The following is an 18239-nucleotide window of genomic DNA, read 5'->3' as shown; positions in this document are numbered from 1 at the left end:
GTGCAGAGGAGATTCACTAGGTTGATTCCGGAGTTGAGAGGGTTGGCTTCTGAGGAGAGACTGAGGAGACTGGGGCTATACTCATTGGAATTCAGAAGAATGAGGGGAGATCTTATAGAAACATATAAGATTGTGAAGGAAATAGATAAGATAGAAGCAGGGAGGTTGTTTCCACTGGCGGGTGAAACTAGAACTAGGGGGCATGGCCTCAAAATAAGGGGAAGCAGATTTAGAAACATAGAAACATAGAAAAACTACAGCACAAACAGGCCCTTCGGCCCACAAGTTGTGCCGAACACATCCCTACCTGCTAGACCTACCTATAACCCTCCATCCTATTACGCTCCATGTACTCATCCAGGAGTCTCTTAAAAGACCCAATTGAGTTCGCCTCCACCACCACTGACGGCAGCCGATTCCACTCGCCCACCACCCTCTGTGAAAAACTTAGCCTGAACATCTCCCCGGTACCTACCCCCCAGCACCCTAAACCTGTGTCCTCTCGTAGCAGACATTTCCACCCTGGGAAAAAGCCTCTGAGAGTCCACCCAATCTATGCCTCTCAACATCTTATACACCTCTATTAGGTCTCCTCTCATCCTACGTCTCTCCAAGGAGAAAAGACCGAGCTCCCTCAGCCTATTCTCATAAGGCATGCCACTCAATCCAGGCAACATCCTTGTAAATCTCCTCTGCACCCTTTCAATCTTTTCCACATCCTTCCTATAGTGAGGCGACCAGAACTGAGCACAGTACTCCAAGTGGGGTCTGACGAGGGTCTTCTATAGCTGCATCATTATCCCCGGACTCCTAAACTCAATCCCTCGATTAATAAAGGCCAGCACACCATACGCCTTCTTAACCACCTCCTCCACCTGCGGGTCCGATTTTAGAGTCCTATGGTCCCGGACCCCAAGGTCCTTCTGATCCTCTACAGTACTAAGAGTCTTTCCCTTTATATTGTACTCCTTCATCCCATTTGACCTGCCAAAATGGACCACGACGCATTTATCTGGGTTGAAGTCCATCTGCCACTTGTCCGCCCAGTCTTGCATCCTATCTATGTCCCGCTGTAACTTCTGACATCCCTCCAGACTATCCACAACCCCACCAACCTTCGTGTCGTCAGCAAACTTACCAATCCAACCCTCCGCTTCCTCATCCAGGTCATTTATGAAAATGGCAAACAGCAAGGGTCCCAGAACAGATCCCTGGGGCACACCACTGGTGACCGACCTCCATTTAGAAAAAGACCCATCTATACCCACTCTCTGCCTCCTTTGGGCAAGCCAGTTCTGGATCCACCGTGCAGCAGCCCCTTGGATCCCATGCCCTCTCACTTTTTCTAGAAGACTTGCATGGGGGACCTTATCGAACGCCTTGCTAAAATCCATATAAACCACATCTACCGCCTTCCCTTCGTCAATGTGTTTAGTCACATTTTCGAAGAACTCCACGAGGCTCGTAAGGCACGATCTGCCCTTGACAAAGCCATGCTGAGTATTCTTGAGCATACTAAACCTCTCTAAATGCTCATATATCCTGTCCCTCAGGATCTTCTCCATCTGTTTACCAACCACTGAGGTTAGACTCACCAGTTGGTAATTATCTGGGCTATCCCTATTCCCCTTCTTGAAAATAGGAACCACATCCGCAATCCTCCGGCACCTCTCCCGTCTCCATCGACGACGCAAAGATCATCGCCACAGGCTCTGCAATCTCTTCCCTCGCCTCCCACAGTAACCTGGGGTACATCCCATCTGGACCCGACGACTTATCTATCTTGATGCCATTCAAAGATTCCAGCACAACCTCTTTCTTAAAGTCCACATACTCAATCCTTTCAGTCCACCGCACGCCCGCAGTACATCCACCCAGGTCCTTCTCCTCTGTGAAAACCGAGGCAAAATACTCATTGAGCACCTCTGCCATTTCTACTGGTTCCGTACAGACTTTCCCGCCTTCACCTTTTATAGGCCCTATTCCGTCACGTCTCATCCTTTTACTCTTCACATATTCATAGAACGCCTTAGGGTTCTCCTTAATCCTACCTGCCAGGGCCTTCTCGTGACCCCATCTGGTGGTGCCAGAGGACTGGAGAATGGCGAATAGAACATAGAACATAGAACATAGAACATTACAGCGCAGAACAGGCCCTTCGGCCCACGATGTTGCACCGACCAGTTAAAAAAAAAACTGTGACCCACCAACCTAAACCAATTTCTTTTCGTCCATGAACCTATCTACGGATCTCTTAAACGCCCCCAAACTAGGCGCATTTACAACTGATGCTGGCAGGGCATTCCAATCCCTCACCACCCTCTGGGTAAAGAACCTACCCCTGACATCGGTTCTATAACTACCCCCCCTCAATTTAAAGCCATGCCCCCTCGTGCTGGATTTCTCCATCAGAGGAAAAAGGCTATCACTATCCACCCTATCTAAACCTCTAATCATCTTATATGTTTCAATAAGATCCCCTCTTAGCCGCCGCCTTTCCAGCGAAAACAATCCCAAATCCCTCAGCCTCTCCTCATAGGATCTCCCCTCCATACCAGGCAACATCCTGGTAAACCTCCTCTGCACCCTCTCCAAAGCCTCCACATCCTTCCTGTAATGTGGGGACCAGAACTGCACACAGTACTCCAAGTGCGGCCGCACCAGAGTTGTGTACAGTTGCAACATAACGCTACGACTCCTAAATTCAATCCCCCTACCAATAAACGCCAAGACACCATATGCCTTCTTAACAACCTTATCTACTTGATTCCCAACTTTCAGGGATCTATGCACACATACACCTAGATCCCTCTGCTCCTCCACACTATTCAAAGTCCTCCCGTTAGCCCTATACTCAACACATCTGTTATTCCTACCAAAGTGAATTACCTCACACTTCTCCGCATTAAACTCCATCCGCCACCTCTCGGCCCAACTTTGCAACCTGTCTAAGTCTTCCTGCAAACTACGACACCCTTCCTCACTGTCTACCACACCACCGACTTTGGTGTCATCAGCAAATTTGCTAATCCACCCAACTATACCCTCATCCAGATCATTAATAAATATTACAAACAGCAGTGGCCCCAAAACAGATCCCTGAGGTACACCACTTGTAACCGCACTCCATGATGAATATTTACTATCAACCACCACCCTCTGTTTCCTATCCGCTAGCCAATTCCTGATCCAATTTCCTAGATCACCCCCAATCCCATACATCTGCATTTTCTGCAGAAGCCTACCATGGTGAACCTTATCAAACGCCTTACTAAAATCCATATATACCACGTCCACTGCCTTGCCCCCATCCACCTCCTTGGTCACTTTCTCAAAAAACTCAATAAGGTTAGTAAGGCACGACCTACCTGCCACAAAACCATGCTGACTATCACCTATCAATTCATTACTCTCCAAATAACTATAAATCCTATCCCTTATAATTTTTTCCAACATCTTGCCGACAACAGAAGTGAGACTCACCGGTCTATAATTCCCGGGGAAGTCTCTGTTCCCCTTCTTAAACAATGGGACAACATTCGCTAACCTCCAATCTTCTGGTACTATACCAGAGGCCAACGACGACCTGAAGATCAGAGCCAGAGGCTCTGCAATCACTTCTCTTGCCTCCCAGAGAATCCTTGGATAAATCCCATCCGGACCAGGGGATTTATCTATTTTCAGACCCTCCAGAATATCCTGCACATCCTCCCTATCAACTGTAATACTGTCTATTCTACTCCCCTGCAACCCAGTGTCCTCCTCAGCTATATTCATGTCCCCTTGCGTGAACACCGAAGAGAAATATTGGTTCAATGCTTCACCAATCTCCTCCGGTTCCACACATAACTTCCCTCTGCCATCTATAACTGGCCCTAAACTTGCCCTAACCAACCTTCTGTTCTTGACATACCTATAGAACGCCTTAGGATTCTCTTTAACCCTATCCGCCAAAGTCTTCTCATGTCCCCTTTTAGCCCTTCTAAGCTCGCTCTTCAACTCCCTCTTAGCCAATCTAAAGCTTTCTAGTGCACTACCCGAGTGCTCACGTCTCATCCGAACATAAGCCTCCTTTTTCTTTTTAACCAACAAAGAAACTTTTTTGGTGCACCACGGTTCCCTAGCCCTACCAATTCCTCCTTGCCTGACAGGGACATACCTATCACAGACTCGCAGTAGCTGCTCCTTGAAAAAACTCCACATGTCGGACGTTCCCAGTCCCTGTAATCTCCTAGTCCAACCTATGTTTCCTAATTCTCTCCTAATAGCCTCATAATTACCCTTCCCCCAGCTAAAACCACTGGCCCGAGGTTCATGCCTATCCCTTTCCATCACTAAGGTGAACGTAACCGAATTGTGGTCACTATCACCAAAATGCACACCAACTTCCAAGTCTAGCACCTGGTCTGGCTCATTTCCCAGCACCAGATCCAATATAGCCTCACCTCTAGTTGGCCTGTCTACATACTGAGTCAAAAAACCTTCCTGCACACTTTGAACAAAAACTGACCCCTCTAACGAGCTAGAGCTATAACAATTCCAGTCAATATTAGTCAAGTTAAAATCCCCCATAACAATTGCCCTATTACTTTCACTCCTAAGCAGGATTGACTCCGCAATCCTTTCCTCAACCTCTCTAGAACTTTTAGGAGGTCTATAAAAGACTCCCAACAGGGTGACCTCTCCTCTCCTATTTCTAATCTCCGCCCATACTACCTCAACAGATAAGTCCTCATCAAACCTCCTCTCTGACACTGTGATACAATCTCTGACCAATAATGCTACCCCTCCCCCTCTTCTACCTCCTTCCCTACTTCGACTAAAACATTTGAACCCCGGGACCTGCAGCATCCATTCCTGCCCCTGCTCTATCCATGTCTCTGAAATAGCCACAACATCGAAGTCCCAGGTACTGATCCACGCTGCAAGTTCACCCACTTTATTGCGAATACTCCTGGCATTGAAGTATACACATTTCAAACCCTGCTCCACCCCACCTCTGCAATGCCGTGCATTGCAGTCCCCATCCATGCATCCCTCACTTTCAGCCCCACTACTCAGGATCCCTCCCCCCCCCCGAATCAGTTTAAACCTCCCTGCATGGCCTTAGCAAATTTACCCCCCAGGATATTGGTCCCCTTCTGATTAAGGTGTAGACCATCCTTCTCATAGAGGTCACACCTTCCCCAGTACGAGCCCCAATTGCTTAAGTACCTGAACCCCTCCCTCCTGTTGTTCCTCTGTTTAAGAAAGGGAATAGAAATGACCCTGGTAATTATAGACCGGTTAGTCTTACTTCGGTGGTTGGTAAATTGATGGAAATGGTCCTCAGGGATGGGATTTACGACCATTTAGAAAGATGCAGATTAATCCGGGATAGTCAGCACGGATTCGTGAAGGGCAAGTCGTACCTCACAAATTTGATTGAATTTTTTGAGGAGGTAACTAAGTGTGTTGATGAAGGTAGGGCAGTTGATGTCATATACATGGATTTTAGTAAGGCGTTTGATAAGGTCCCCCATGGTCGGCTTATGATGAAAGTGAGGAGGTGTGGGATAGAGGGAAAGTTGGCTGATTGGATAGGTAACTGGCTGTCTGATCGAAGACAGAGGGTGGTGGTCGATGGAAAATTTTCGGACTGGAGGCAGGTTGATAGCGCAGTGCCGCAGGGATCAGTGCTTGGTCCTCTGCTCTTTGTGATTTTTATTAATGACTTAGAGGAGGGGGCTGAAGGGTGGATCAGTAAATTTGCTGATGACACCAAGATTGGTGGAATAGTGGATGAGGTGGAGGGCTGTTGTAGGCTGCAAAGAGACATAGATAGGATGCAAAGCTGGGCTGAAAAATGGCAAATGGAGTTTAACCCTGATAAATGTGAGGTGATTCATTTTGGTAGGACTAATTTAAATGTGGATTACAGGGTCAAAGGTAGGGTACTGAAGACTGTGGAGGAACAGAGAGATTTTGGGGTTCATATCCACAGATCTCTAAAGGTTGCCACTCAAGTGGATAGAGATGTGAAGAAGGCCTATAGTGTGTTAGCTTTTATTAACAGGGGGTTGGAGTTTAAGAGCCGTGGAGTTATGCTGCAACTGTACAGGACCTTGGTGAGACCGCATTTGGAATATTGTGTGCAGTTCTGGTCACCTCACTATAAGAAGGATGTGGAAGCGCTGGAAAGAGTGCAGAGCAGATTTACCAGGATGCTGCCTGGTTTGGAGGGTAGGTCTTATGAGGAAAGGTTGAGGGAGCTAGGGCTGTTCTCTCTGGAGCGGAGGAGGCTGAGGGGAGACTTAATAGAGGTTTATAAAATGATGAAGGGGATAGATAGAGTGAACGTTCAAAGACTATTTCCTCGGGTGGATGGAGCTATTACAAGGGGGCATAACTATAGGGTTCGTGGTGGGAGATACAGGAAGGATATCAGAGGTAGGTTCTTTACGCAGAGAGTGGTTGGGGTGTGGAATGGACTGCCTGCAGTGATAGTGGAGTCTGACACTTTAGGAACATTTAAGCGGTTATTGGATAGGCACATGGAGCACACCAGGATGATAGGGAGTGGGATATCTTGGTTTCAGATGAAGGTCGGCACAACATCGTGGGCCAAAGGGCCTGTTCTGTGCTGTACTGTTCTATGTTCTATGTTCCTAATTTCCTTCTTTAGTCCCTTCCTACAAGCCGTATACTCTTCTAAATCCCTATCTTCGCCAAGCTCTCTGAGCCTTTCGAACGCTTTCCTTTTCTTCTCGACTAGGTCCCGCACAGCTTTCGTGCACCACGGTTCCTTTAACGGACCAACACCTCCCTGTCTGCTCGGAACGTTGTCCTGTAGAACTCTAGACAGACATTCCTTGAAAAACTGCCACCTCTCTTCAGTACATTTCCCCGAGAATATCTCCTTCCAATTTACTCCTCTAATTTGCTGTCTAATGTTTTCATATGTCCCCTTACTCCATATAAACATAGCTTGCCTGATCCTCTCTTTTTCCAATGCAAGCCTAAAGGAGATAGAGTTATGTTCACTGTCCCCTAGATGCTCTCCCACTGAGAGATCTGACACCTGTCCAGGTTCATTGGTCAGTATCAGATCAAGTACAGCCTCTCCTCTTGTAGGCTTGTCCACATGCTGTGACAGGAAACCCTCCTGAACACACCTAACGAACTCTTCCCCATCCAATCCCCTTACCCTAGGGATATTCCAATCTATGTTTGGGAAATTAAAGTCTCCCATCACAATAACTCTGCTATTACTGCATCTCTCCAGGATCTGTTTCCCTATCTGCTCCTCCACCTCCCTGTTACTATTGGGCGGCCTATAGAAAACTCCCAGCAAAGTGACCGGCCCCTTCCCACTCTGAACTTCCACCCACAGAGACTCGGTGGACAATCCCTCCACAGCATACACCTTCTTTACAGCTGTGACACTATCCCTGATCAGCAGTGCCACTCCACCCCCTCTCTTGCCTCCCTCCCTGTCCTTCCTGAAACATCTGAATCCCGGCACCTGGAGTATCCAGTCCTGTCCCTGAGACATCCAAGTCTCCGTAATGGCCACCACATCACACTTCCAGGCATCGATCCACGCTCTGAGCTCATCCCCTTTATTCACTAGACTCCTGGCATTAAAGTAAACACATCTCAATCCTTTGGTCTGAGCTCTCCCCTTCTCTATTCCCTGTCCATCCGCCCTCTTGCACCGCCTATAACCCTTCTCTCTTTGCGAGCTACCTTCCTCACTCTCAGTCACCTCATTTTGATCCACTCCCCCCAACCTATCTAGTTTAAACTCTCCCCAGTAGCCTTAGCCAACCTTCCTGCCAGGATATTGGTCCCCCTGGGATTCAAGTGCCACCCATTTTTTGTGTACAGATCACCCCTGCCCCTAAAGAGGTCCCAATGGTCCAGGAACCTGAATCCCTGCCCCCTGCACCAGTCCCTCAGCCACACATTCATCCTCCACCTCACTCCATTCCTGTCCTCACCTTCCCGTGGCACAGGCAGCAATCCTGAGATTACTACCTTTGCTTTCCTCCTTCTCAGCTGTCTCCCTAATTCTCTATACTCTCTTTTCATGACCCCTTCCCCCTTCCTTCCCACATCAGCGGTACCAATATGTACCGCTACCTCCGGCTCCTCTCCCTCCCCCCTCAGGATTTCTGGGACTCGCCCAGCGACATCCTGGATCCCAGCCCCAGGGAGGCAGACCACCATGCGAGACTCCCGCCTGCCTCCGCAAAATCGCCCGTCCGTCCCCCTGACTGTCGAGTCCCCGATTAACACTGCCTTCCTCCTCTTTTCTTTAGCCCTCTGAGTTACAGGGCCGGACTCCACTCCGGAGACACGGCCATTGCTGCTTCCCCCAGGCGGGCTGTCCCCCCCAGCAGTACTCAGGCAGGAGTACTTGTTGTGCAGGGGCACACCCACCGGGGTGCTCTCAATCACCCGAGCTTTACCCTTCCTGGCCGTCACCCACTTGGCCTCCTCCCGTGGCCCTGGTGTGACCACCTGATGATAGCTCCTGTTTATCACCTCCTCATTCTCCCTCATCAGCCTAAGATCCTCGAGCTGCAGTTCCAGCTCCCTAACACGGTCCCTCAGGAACACAGCTCGACACACCCCTCACAGATGTGGATGTCCGGGAGGCCAGGTGCCTCCAGGACCTCCCACATGCTGCACTGCGAACAACACACTGGCTTCACACTCATATTTCACCCTTTCTACCAAGGTACACAGAGAAAAGTAAATTAGAAATAAGAAAAAAGAAACTCACCCCTGCTCGCCCTTTCCCCCCAAAACCCTGTGAGCCAAAGCCCTTACAGCTTTCACTCTGCTTCCCACTCACTCCCCTGCCCGCTCCTGACACTGCCCGCTCAAAAGTGTGGCCTGCTTTTAAACCCTCCAAAAACCTCCCCAGGCTTCTCCTGGGCCTACTTCCTGGTTTGGATTAAAAAAACCTCCGATTTTTTTACACAAATTTAACTGAAAAATAAATAAATCACATGCACAAACACACTGCCTTCCCCTCAGCCTGCTCCTGTGGAACAATGAGGATTGTTTTGGAACAATTTAGGATTGAGTTGGGGAGGAACTTCTTCACACAAAGGGTTGTGAACCTATGGATTTCCCTGCCCAGTGAAGCAGTTGAGGCTACCTCATTGAATGTTTTTAAGGCAAAGATAGATAAATCTTTGAACAGTAAAGGAATTAAGGGTTATGGTGAGCGGGCGGGTAAGTGGAGCTGAGTCCACAAAAAGATCAGCCATGATCTTATTGAATGGTGGAGCAGGCTCGAGGGCCTTGTTTTGCTCCTAGTTCTTATGTTCTTATGTCTCACATGACTGCAATACAATCTAAAGGTGTTTGGTGAACCTGTTTGAGGAGGGAGCAGACACAGTTAGCTGGAGACAGTGTGTGGCTCTGATCTACATGGACGTTGGGAAAGTTGCTGCATGCGAGGATGACTGGAGAGAATTCTTGCTATTCAGCCTTGTTGCGCCGAACGCATTCCTGTCCACAGAATCCCCAGCCGCTGTTTCTGGGTGAGGAGTGAGAGCACAAGGGACTGGCTGATCTTCTCTCCCTCCCTAATCTAGAATAGCTGAGGATAATTAAATAGCTCCAGCTACCACTGACTCAGTGAAGAACAGGCGTGGAATTTGGCTTCTTCTGGCAGGTGTACCTGAACCATTGCAGTAATTACAGCGTTCGGAATGTGCTGGAGTAAACACTTTTACAAACTCGCCTTTTAGTGGTTAGACTGAAACCAAAAATGATAATGGAATACCTCAGCTTATATTTGTACAAACAGAATTTGATTGATGAAGCGTGACTAGGCTCTGAAGGCCAGGTACTATCTAAGAGATAACAGTAAATATTTATGTTTAGCCCCCAGCTTCTATCACGTAAACCCATCCAAGTGTTCGAGAATGCACAGGGTGACAGTGTCAGCAGGCAGTCTGATACCTGGAGTATTGTGTTCAGTTTTGGTCGCCTTGCAATAGGAAAGATGTTATTAAACTGGAGAGAGTGCAGAATAGATTTACAAGGATGTTGCCAGGACTCAAGGGACTGAGTTATAGGGAGAGATTGGACAGGCTTGGACTTCTTTCTTTGGAGCGTAGGAGACTGAGGGGTGATCTTATAGAGATGTATAAGATCATGAGAGGCATGGATAGGGTGAATGCACTCAGTCTTTTTCCCAGGGTTGGGGAATCGAGAAGTAGAGGGCATAGGTTTAAGTTAAGAGGGGAAAGAATTAATGGGAACCTGAGGAGCAACTGTTTTACACAGAGGGTGGTGCGTGTGTGGAATGCGCTGTCAGAAGAAGCGACAGAGACAGGGACATTGACAACATTTAAAAGGCATTTGGACCGATACCTGGATAGGAAAGGTTTAGAGGGATACGGGCCAAATGCAGGCAAATGGAGTTAGCTTAGATGGACATTTTGGTCGGCATTGACCATAGAAACATAGAAACATAGAAAAACTACAGCACAAACAGGCCCTTCGGCCCACAAGTTGTGCCGAACACATCCCTACCTTCTAGACCTACGTATAACACTCCATCCTATTATGCTCCATGTACTCATCCAGGAGTCTCTTAAAAGACCCTATTGAGTTCGCCTCCACCACCACTGACGGCAGCCGATTCCACTCGCCCACCACCCTCTGTGCAAAACTTACCCCTAACATCTCCCCGGTACCTACCCCCCAGCACCCTAAACCTGTGTCCTCTCGTAGCAGACATTTCCACCCTGGGAAAAAGCCTCTGAGAGTCCACCCAATCTATGCCTCTCAACATCTTATACACCTCTATTAGGTCTCCTCTCATCCTTCGTCTCTCCAAGGAGAAAAGACCGAGCTCCCTCAGCCTTTCCTCATAAAGCATGCCACTCAATACAGGCAACATCCTTGTAAATCTCCTCTGCACCCTTTCAATCTTTTCCACATCCTTCCTATAGTGAGGCGACCAGAACTGAGCACAGTACTCCAAGTGGGGTCTGACGAGGGTCTTATAAAGCTGCATCATTATCCCCGGACTCCTAAACTCAATCCCTCGATTGATAAAGGCCAGCACACCATACGCCTTCTTAACCACCTCCTCCACCTGCGGGGCCGATTTCAGAGTCCTATGGACCCGGACCCCAAGGTCCTTCTGATCCTCTACAGTACCAAGAGTCTTTCCCTTTATATTGTACTCCTTCATCCCATTTGTCCTACCAAAATGGACCACGACGCATTTATCTGGGTTGAAGTCCATCTGCCACTTCTCCACCCAGTCTTGCATCCTATCTATGTCCCTCTGTAACTTCTGACATCCCTAAACCAGTTTGGGCTGAAGGGCCTGTCTCCGTGCCGTAGATTCTATGATTCTGTGATTTATAAACCTGCTCAGAGATAGCGAGGGACGGATTCCTGTCGCATTATTTCAGCTTTTCTCTTCTTGTTTCCCAGCTTTTAGATGAATGAATTTTGTGAGTTTGTTTTTCAGTTGATGGTGAATTGGAACACAGCACCTAAGTCAAGTGGGCTGTGTGGCCTTCATCTGTGCTGTAATCATTCAGAGATTCTGTGGTTGGCAGCAGGGGGAGGGGGGGATGGGGGGGGGGGGGGGGGGGCGGTATAGTGTGTGGGAGGACGGAGTAAAACCAGCAGAGATTTGGAGTGTGGAGGGGTCTTAGCATCAGGGGTAAAAAGTGCTCGGGAGTTCTTTTTAAATTTTTACTTCATTCTTAAAGTTCCAAAGCCAATGCTGAGAGCAGACCAGGTAGAACCGTATCCACACCCTCTTGCTTGCTCCAAAATCCAAATTCCAATTGAATCCAATTCCATGCTCCCCACAAGAGAGGCAAACAAGATCCAGGCTGACAAGATAAGACATTGCATCCCATCTTGGGTTTCATCTTAGTCAAAAGGCCAAAAGGGGCAGCACGGTGGCACAGTGGCACTGCTGCCTCACAGCGCCAGAGACCCGGGTTCGATTCCCAGCTTGGGTCACTGCCTGTGTGGAGTTTGCACATTCTCCCCATGTCTGTGTGGGTTTCCTCCGGGTGCTCCGATTTCCTCCCACAGTCCAAAGACGTGTGGGTTAGGGGGATTGGCCATGCCAAATTCTCCCTCAGCGTACCCGAACAGGTGCCGGAGTGTGGCGACTAGGGGATTTTCACGGTAACTTTGTTGCAGTGTTAATGTAAGTGTTACTTGTAAGAACATAAGAACATAAGAAATAGGAGCAGGAGTAGGCCATCTAGCCCCTCGAGCCTGCCCCGCCATTCAATAAGATCATGGCTGATCTGACGTGGATCAGTACCACTTACCCGCCTGATCCCCATAACCCTTAATTCCCTTACCGCTCAGGAATCCATCCATCCGCGCTTTAAACATATTCAGCGAGGTAGCCTCCACCACCTCAGTGGGCAGAGAATTCCAGAGATTCACCACCCTCTGGGAGAAGAAGTTCCTCCTCAACTCTGTCTTAAACCGACCCCCCTTTATTTTGAGGCTGTGTCCTCTAGTTTTAACTTCCTTACTAAGTGGAAAGAATCTCTCCGCCTCCACCCTATCCAGCCCCCGCATTATCTTATAAGTCTCCATAAGATCCCCCCTCATCCTTCTAAACTCCAACGAGTACAAACCCAATCTCCTCAGCCTCTCCTCATAATCCAAACCCCTCATCTCCGGTATCAACCTGGTGAACCTTCTCTGCACTCCCTCCAATGCCAATATATCCTTCCTCATATAAGGGGACCAATACTGCACACAGTATTCCAGCTGCGGCCTCACCAATGCCCTGTACAGGTGCATCAAGACATCCCTGCTTTTATATTCTATCCCCCTCGCAATATAGGCCAACATCCCATTTGCCTTCTTGATCACCTGTTGTACCTGCAGACTGGGCTTTTGCGTCTCATGCACAAGGACCCCCAGGTCCCTTTGCACGGTAGCATGTTTTAATTTGTTTCCATTGAGATAGTAATCCCATTTGTTATTATTTCCTCCAAAGTGTATAACCTCGCATTTCTCAACGTTATACTCCATTTGCCATATCCTCGCCCACTCACTCAGCCTGTCCAAATCTCTCTGCAGATCTTCTCCGTCCTCCACACGATTCACTTTTCCACTTATCTTTGTGTCGTCTGCAAACTTCGTTACCCTACACTCCGTCCCCTCCTCCAGATCATCTATATAAATGGTAAACAGTTGCGGCCCGAGTACCGATCCCTGCGGCACGCCACTAGTTACCTTCCTCCAACCGGAAAAACACCCATTTATTCCGACTCTTTGCTTCCTGTCAGATAGCCAGTCCCCAATCCACTTTAACACACTACCCCCAACTCCGTGTGCCCTAATCTACTTGTGACTAATAAATAAACTTTAAAACAAACAGCAGGGGTCTAGGGTGGGGATGTTAGCAGCCGGGGTTTAGGTTGGGTATTAGCAGCAGGGGTATAGGGTGGGGGTGTTAGCAGCAGGGGTATAGGGTGGGGGTGTTAGCAGCAGGGGTATAGGGTGTTTGGGGGTATCTGGGTTAGGGTGTGTGGGCGGGTTGTTTAGCCGCTGGGGGGTCAGACAGTGCGTGATTGGGAGATTTATTTTCGATTTGCAGCTTGAGGGATTTACAGTCAATATATTTTACTCAGAATCGATGCAATTCTCTTGCAGACAGAGGTGGTTACAAACCGCCCTGTCCCTCCCGTTTCCCTCGCTCTCAATCCTGCCCCTCCCTGGCTCTGTCAGTGGAAAGTACGAACAGCTTCATGTGTTGTTCCTGCACTCACTGACCTGGACTCGTCATTGACTGAGGCTGTGTCTCTGGGAGGGGTTTATCGCACCCACAGGAACGCTGCATCGTTTCCAGTAATGATGTCTTATTTTTATAATTGTGACATTTCACACTGCTTCTGGCCAATTGCACATCTGAAGTGATTCAGTCTCAATGTCACCCAACTTTCTTTTAGGAACAAAATAGAAAATTAGTCTTGAGTTTGAATATTTTGAGGTGTCAGGAGGAGAAGGGAGGTTCCATTCTCTCACCTCTCCCCTGCACCAAGATTACAAATAGCTTTATTCACACTGGGGATTGGGATAAAGACGCTGCCTCTAGGCACTCTGAGACAGGAGCTGTGATATATCGAGGATAACTCGCTGTCTACACAAATATATTAACCCATTGGTGGCAGAACAACTTAAAAACATCACCATCCTTCCGAGGCACTCTCTCTCTCTCTCTCCCTCTCTCTTTAACCCAGGATCAATGGACAATGATCAGGAACAGAAGCCCTGGTCGATTCCCCCTCTCTCTCTAACCCAGAGATCATTGGACAGTGATCAGGAGCAGGAACCCTGGCTGATCTCTCCTATCTCTCTCTCTCTATCCTCTTTATCCTCTATCTCTCATCCCTGTGGGTGCAAGCATCCTGAAACCCGTTGTACAAAGAATCCCCAGCTTTTGTCACGACACTACGGACTTCCTACAGAAACTCAGCACACATGGAGCAGTTGAACCAGGAGCACTCCTTGTCACAATGGATGTCTCGGCACTCTACACCAGCATACCCCACGATGATGGCATTGCTGCAACGGCCTCAGTACTCAGCGCCAACAACTGCCAATCTCCAGATGCAATTCTACATCTCATCCGCTTCATCCTGGACCACAATGTCTTCACCTTCAACAACCAGTTTTTCACCCAGTCACATGAAACAGCCATGGGGACCAAATTCGCACCTCAATATGCCAACATCGTCATGCTAAGATTTGAACAAGACCTCTTTACTGCACAGGACTTCAACCGATGCTATACACTAGATACATCAATGACATTTTCTTCCTTTGGAGTCATGGTGAACAATCACTGAAACAATTATATGATGACATCAACAAGTTTCATCCCACCATCAGACTCACCATAGACTACTCTCCGGAATCGGTTGCATTCTTGGACACACGCATCTCCATCAAGGACAGTCATCTCAGCACCTCACTGTACCGCAAGCCCACGGATAACCTCACGATGCTCCACTTCTCCAGCTTCCACCCTAAACACGTTAAAGAAGCCATCCCCTACGGACAAGCCCTCCGAATACACAGGATCTGCTCGGATGAGGAGGATCGCAACAGACACCTCCAGACGCTGAAAGATGCCTTCATAAGAACAGGATATAGCGCTCGACTCATCGATCGACAGTTCTGACGCGCCACAACGAAAAACTGCATCGACCTCCTCAGAAGACAAACACGGGCCACGGTGGACAGAGTACCCTTCGTCGTCCAGTACTTCCCCGGAGTGGAGAAGCTACGACATCTTCTCCAGAGCCTTCAACATGTCATTGATGAAGACGAACATCTCACCAAGGCCATCTCCACACCCCCACTTCTTGCCTTCAAACAACCGCACAACCTCAAACAGACCATTGTCCGCAGCAAACTACCCAGTCTTCAGGAGAACAGTGACCACGACACCACACAACCCTGCCACAGCAACCTCTGCAAGACGTGCCGGATCATTGACACGGATGCCATCATTTCACGTGAGAACACCATCCACCAGGTACACGTTACACATTCTTGCAACTCGGCCAACATTGTCTACCTGATACACTGCGGGAAAGGATGTCCCGAGGCATGGTACATTGGGGAGACCATGCAGATGCTACAACAACGGATGAATGAACACCGCTCGACAATCACCAGGCAGGAGTGTTCTCTTCCTGTGGGGGAACATTTCAGCAATCACGGGAATTCAGCCTCTGATCTTCGGGTAAGCGTTCTCCAAGGCGGCCTTCACGACACACGACAATGCAGAATTGCTGAGCAGAAACTGATAGCCAAGTTCTGCACACATGAGGACGCCCTAAACCGGGATCTTGGGTTCATGTCACACTACTAAAATCCATGTATATGACATCAACTGCTCTACCTTCATCAACACACTCAGTTACCTCCTCAAAGAATTCAATCAAATTTGTGAGGCAAGGCTTACCCTTCATGAATCCGTGTTGACTATCCCGGATTAATCCGCATCTTTCTAAATGGTCATAAATCCTATCCCTCAGGACCTTTTCCATTAACTTACCGACCACCGAAGTAAGACTAACCGGCCTATAATTACCAGGGTCATTCCTATTTCCTTTCTTGAACAGAGGAACAACATTCGCCACTCTCCAGTCCTCTGGCACCATCCCCGTGGACAATGAGGACCCAAAGATCAAAGCCAAAGGCTCTGCAATCTCATCCCTTGCCTCCCAAAGAATCCTCGGATATATCTCATCTGGCCCAGGGGACTTAATGACCCTCAGGTTTTTTTAAATCACTAATACATCTTCCCTCAGAACATACATCTCCTCCAGCCTATCAGCTTGTATCACACTCTCATCCTCAAAAACATGGCCCCTCTCCTTGGTGAACAGTGAAGAAAAGTATTCATTCATCACCTCCTATCTCTTCTGACTCCATACACAAGTTCCCAGTACTGTCCTTGACCGGCCCTAACCTCACCCTGGTCATTCTTTTATTTCTCACATAAGAGTAAAAAGCCTTGGGGTTCTCCTTGATCCGGCCCACCAAGGACTTCTCATGCCCCCTCCTCGCTCTCCGAAGCCCTTTTTTTTAGCTCATTCCTTGCTAACTTGTAACCCTCAATCGACCCAACTGAACCTTGTTTTCTCATCCTTACATACGCTTCCTTTTTCTTCTTGACAAGACATTCAACCTCTTTTGTGAACCATGGTTCCCTCACTCGGCCATTTCCTCCCTGCCTGACAGGGACTTACCTATCAAGGATACGCAGTATTTGTTCCTTGAACAAGCTCCACTTTTCATTTGTGCCTTTCCCTGACAGTTTCTGTTCCCATCTTATGCTCCCTCATTCCCGCCTAATCGCATCATAATTACCCCTCCCCCAATTATAAACCTTGCCCTGCCATATGGCCCTATCCCTCTCCATTGCAATAATGAAAGACACCGAATTGTGGTCACTATCTCCAAAGTGCTCTCCCACAACCAAATTTAACACTTGGCCCGGTTCATTTCCCAGTACCAAATCCAATGTGGCCCCACCTCTTGTCGGCCTATCCACATATTGTGTCAGGAACCCCTCCTGCACACACTGCACAAAAACTGCCCCATCTGAACGATTCGACCTATAAAGGTTCCAATCAATATTTGGAAAGTTAAAGTCACCCATGACAACTACCCTGTGACCTCCACACCTATCCATAATCTGCTTTGCAATTTCTTCCTCCACATCTCTATTACTATTTGGGGGCCTATAGTAAACTCCTAACAACGTGACCGCTCCTTTCCTATTTCTAACTTCAGCCCATATTACCTCAGTGTGCAGATCCCCCTCAAAGTGCCTTTCCGCAGCCGTTAAACTATCCTTGATTAACAATGCTACTCCTCCACCTCTTTTACCACCTTCCCTCCTCTTACTGAAACATCTATACCCCGGAACGTCCAACAACCATTCCTGTCCTTGTTCTACCCACGTCTCCATAATGGCCACAACATCATCGTCCCAAGTACCAATCCACGCTCCAAGTTCACCTACCTTATTCCGGATGCTCCTTGCATTGAAGTAGACACACTTCAACCCACCTTCCTGTCTGCCGGTACACTCCTGCGACCTTGATACCTTCCTCAGTACCTCACTACACTCAACACGACCTTCTGGACTACAGCTCCTTTTCCCATCCCCCTGACAAATTAGTTTAAACCCCCCCCCGAAGAGCCGTAACAAATTTCCCTCCGAGGATATTGGTGCCCCTCTGGTTCAGGTGCACCCCGTCCTGTTTGTACAGGTCCCACCTTCCCCAGAATGTGTTCCAATTATCCATGTAACTGAAACCCTCCCTCCTACACCATCCCTGCAGCTACGTGTTTATCTGCACTCTCTCCCTGTTCCTCAACTCGCTGGCACGTGGCACCAGCAACAAACCAGAGATGACAACATGGTTTGTCCTGGCTCTCAGCTTTCACCCTAGCTCCTTAAATTCCTGTTTTAAATCCCCGTCCCTTCTCTTACCTATGTCGTTGGTACCGATGTGTACCACGACTTGTGACTGTTCCCCCTCCCCCTTAAGGATCCTGAAAACATGGTCCGAGGCGTCATGGACCCTGGCACCCGGGAGGCAACACACCATCCGTGAGTCTCTTTTGCTGCCACAGAACCTCCTATCTGTCCCTCTAACTAATGAGTCCCCAATAACTATTGCTCTCCTGCTCTCCCCCTTTCCCTT

General features: G+C 48.4%; 1 protein-coding gene across 3 annotated transcripts in view; it reads left to right on the top strand.

Annotated features, from left to right (window-relative positions):
• The window catches only part of lpp (LIM domain containing preferred translocation partner in lipoma), a 296604-nt gene that overhangs the window by 242070 nt on the left and 36295 nt on the right, over window positions 1–18239 (top strand). Inside the window, exon 7 of one of the 3 annotated variants that reach the window (XM_078204286.1) lies at window positions 14250–16370. The exons of the other annotated variants lie outside the window; for them this stretch is intronic. Within the exon in view, the coding sequence (XP_078060412.1) occupies window positions 14250–14306 (57 nt within the window). The 3' untranslated portion in view covers window positions 14307–16370. Of the gene's footprint in view, window positions 1–14249; window positions 16371–18239 lie in introns of those variants that run through there. 3 annotated transcript variants of the gene reach the window in all.

Source organism: Mustelus asterias, chromosome 3, assembly GCF_964213995.1.
Source record: "Mustelus asterias chromosome 3, sMusAst1.hap1.1, whole genome shotgun sequence".
Classification (NCBI taxonomy): domain Eukaryota; kingdom Metazoa; phylum Chordata; class Chondrichthyes; order Carcharhiniformes; family Triakidae; genus Mustelus; species Mustelus asterias.
Note: the sequence above shows the minus strand (reverse complement) of the source record. Positions and strands in the feature narration are given on the sequence as shown.